We start from the raw sequence: 3,078 nt of genomic DNA on the forward strand, positions 1-3,078 counted from the left end.
AACAAAGAGTGAAAAATTTAAGGGGGTCTGAATACTTTCCGTACCCACTGTATATTGTAGTAATTGGGCGGGTTTTGTAGCGAAAACCTGGCAACCCTGCACCAGACAGAGCTGTCGGCGATTCTTCCTACTGTAAAGTCATGCAGTGTGTAACCTCCCGCCGTTGTTCCATCGTGCAGTGTGAACACAGCAACAACTGAATGCTACTCCAGATAGTCGTTCAGTGTGAAACCAACAGTGATGCTACGTCTTTGAAAATCGTGCAGTGTGAACTCAGCATTAGAGCTAAACTGTATACTCATGTTGCTGTTATTTATTCTGTGAAACACAAAAGGATAAGTTTTAAAATCAGCATGAAACGGAAATTTTCCCTGTGTATTTCACTGGATTTTTTTTTTTTTTCCCCTGACGTTTTTTCTTAAGTTCTCACATCATCATTTTTAATCAAAATGTCATGACTGGACTTTCCAGTGAAAACAACAGACCTCTCTCTGGTGACTTTTTCAGGGATTTAGTCGGTTTAAACCCTGTCTCTTCAAGCTCACATTCATCTTCCTTCCACTTTTGAGAGCCAAGCCCGCGTCTCAACATCCACTTAAAAATCAATGCAAAGACCCCGTCCTACATTATTTCCCCATCGATAATCTGTTAAACTCAGATGTGCATCCCACATTTCTTTGTGACTTTAAAAGGAGGCATTTTTATGCAGCTCTTTTCATCAATGACGGTTCACTGTGATTTCGTCTATCAAATTCTAAAAAGAAATATTCTCTCCATCGAATCTCTGCATTTTTATTTTTACGCTTAATCAAAAAAAAAAAAAAAAAGCAACAATGTGCCAGGTTTAACATTAAAAAAAAATCTGTTTCCCACTAAAAAAAAAAACAAACATAATTAATGTGTTTGGATCAGAAGGGGAGTAAATAATGACAGAATATTCATTTTTATGATCTAATTCTTAAGCAGCAGGGTGTCTGAAAATATTACTGCCAGCTATAAGCAGGATCTTGCGTCCCTTAGAAAACTAGTGCATGCTAAGAGAAAATACTTTACTATACAAAGAACGCAAGGTGGCTTACATTTTATCGCCAAGACAGACAGAATATCAATGTCATAACTTTAACTTATCTTTGTTTTGAGCAGATGCCCTTGAACGGCATTCCATAAAGCAATAATATACAGACCTGGCCTTGATGTGAATTACACAGGCAGTCAGAGAGAGCTTGCATTTCGGCATGTAACGCTATGATGAGTCACGCGCTCTCTTACAGCTGTTTCCCTCACTTCCTCTTTCAGCGTTCTAAACAGCCAGGCTCAAGCACGGCGTGCCAAACCATTTATATTTCAAGCCTACGAGCGTACTTTTCGCGCAATTCTCTCTAAAACGTTCAGTTTTGTTGTCGCACGCGAGCAAACACAGGCCTGTTCAACCACAGCTTACGCACGCGTTGATGTTTGCGACACGCGCTCGCGTTGGGGCGGGGGAGGGTTTGCAACTCATGTTTTGACAGCTCAAGCAGAACTGATTTCATAATAAAAATGATACTTTTACTCTTCCCACGACTGTAGTAAGAAAAATTGCGCAGGAGTAATAAAGCAACTCCTATCACATCGTCTGAAATGTTAGCTCTTAAGCAACAATGTAACATAAAAATGGAATACCTAACATTCCAAAAATGCGTCAGAACGCTTGAAATGTAACTTAACGGAGACTATGAGAAGATATGCTGTAGCCTACGTTAAAGACAGTAACGTATCAAACGCGTTCCTCACGCGGAATTACCAACACTTAACTAAGCAGTAAAGTTATAAAACATAAAGTGCGAAAATCAACTCACTGGCATGTTTAGGCGCAGAGATCGCTTTTTCTTTGAGGATTTCTTTGTACAGTCCTTTTTCTTGGAGTCCATCACTGTACTTCCCATGTTCCTGCAGTCAGTCAGAATTCTTCTCTCAATATGTTTTGGGAGGAAGGCGTTCTCCACACGCGAAAATATTCACGCCAGTTTCGCGATGAAATCGTCGTCCGTAGGGTGAATTTTGCAGAAGCTCGTCTGACTTAAAACGAGCACATCCCGAGACTCCAGTTCCTTATCAGTGTCACTGCGCCGTGGAAGACATCCGCATTCAACTCCACTTCTGTCATGGGTTCGAGTCCCGCACTGGAGACTGCGCACGCCCTCCTTGCTGCTGAGAAGTGAGTTTTATTGATCTCAGACGTACTTATCTCGGAAGTTTGACTTCTGCAACATCTGCCTGCTGAGTGTGAAGCTGGTGTCAGCTGACGGATTACACTGACAATTGTTTACACTGACAAAAAAAGTCAATGTTTACCAAAACTGTTTAACTCTTAAAGGGATAGTTCACCTCAAAATGAAAATTAATTTACTCTACCTCTGGCCATCCGAGATGTAGGTGGCTTCAGATTTGAGAGCTGATTTCAGAGATTTCTTCAGTAGAACAGCAAGATTTTTTAGCTGAAACCGTGGTTCTTGGTTATTCATAAAATGCAAGTCAATGGCTACCGACACTTTGAGAGTCAAAAAAGCACACCAGGCAAGATTAAGTACCGTAATAGCCATGTCTGTGCAAGAAACTGAACATTATTTACAGCATAATTACCTGTAATCTCTTTAAGTCATCGTGATTCTCATGTGACGGCTGTGTAGTCTTGCATGTTCACAATTATTGGATTCAAATTTGCTTTGATACCTTTCTACCCTAGTGTACTCATCTCACATCTACAAATGTAATTGTACTGTAACTGCAGTTGTGGCTGTTTAGAACTGAAACCTAATGAACCTCATGCAAGACCCACATCCAACACCCCATCTCACTCATCACATAAAGGCAAAGATACTAATTAATAAATGTATCTGATTTATATTGTGCAAGTTGTTTGCGAAGTTGACATGCTTTAATAGTTACCAAATCTGGTCCTCAAATATAAAAAGTATCTGTAGTTCAATATAAAGATTTTTTTTATTCTAGCAAAAGTCATTAGTGGAGTGCATACTACAGTCTCTAGGGGGCACTACTGTACTGCACCCTAAATCACCTTTATTCCAGTATCGCATG

At 40.1% G+C, this 3,078-nt stretch overlaps 1 protein-coding gene across 1 annotated transcript in view; it reads right to left on the minus strand.

The window, feature by feature from the left end:
* LOC107727488 (5'-AMP-activated protein kinase subunit gamma-2-like) overlaps nucleotides 1-2,180 on the minus strand; it is a 48,123-nt gene extending 45,943 nt beyond the window's left edge. Inside the window, exon 1 of the mRNA XM_016537361.1 lies at nucleotides 1,839-2,180. Within this exon, the coding sequence (XP_016392847.1) occupies nucleotides 1,839-1,925 (87 nt within the window). The 5' untranslated portion in view covers nucleotides 1,926-2,180. The remainder of the gene's footprint in view (nucleotides 1-1,838) is intronic.
* Nucleotides 2,181-3,078: the final 898 nt, after the last annotated feature.

The sequence above is a fragment of the Sinocyclocheilus rhinocerous genome, unplaced genomic scaffold, assembly GCF_001515625.1.
Source record: "Sinocyclocheilus rhinocerous isolate Xijiao unplaced genomic scaffold, SAMN03320098_v1.1 scaffold306, whole genome shotgun sequence".
Lineage (NCBI taxonomy): Eukaryota > Metazoa > Chordata > Actinopteri > Cypriniformes > Cyprinidae > Sinocyclocheilus > Sinocyclocheilus rhinocerous.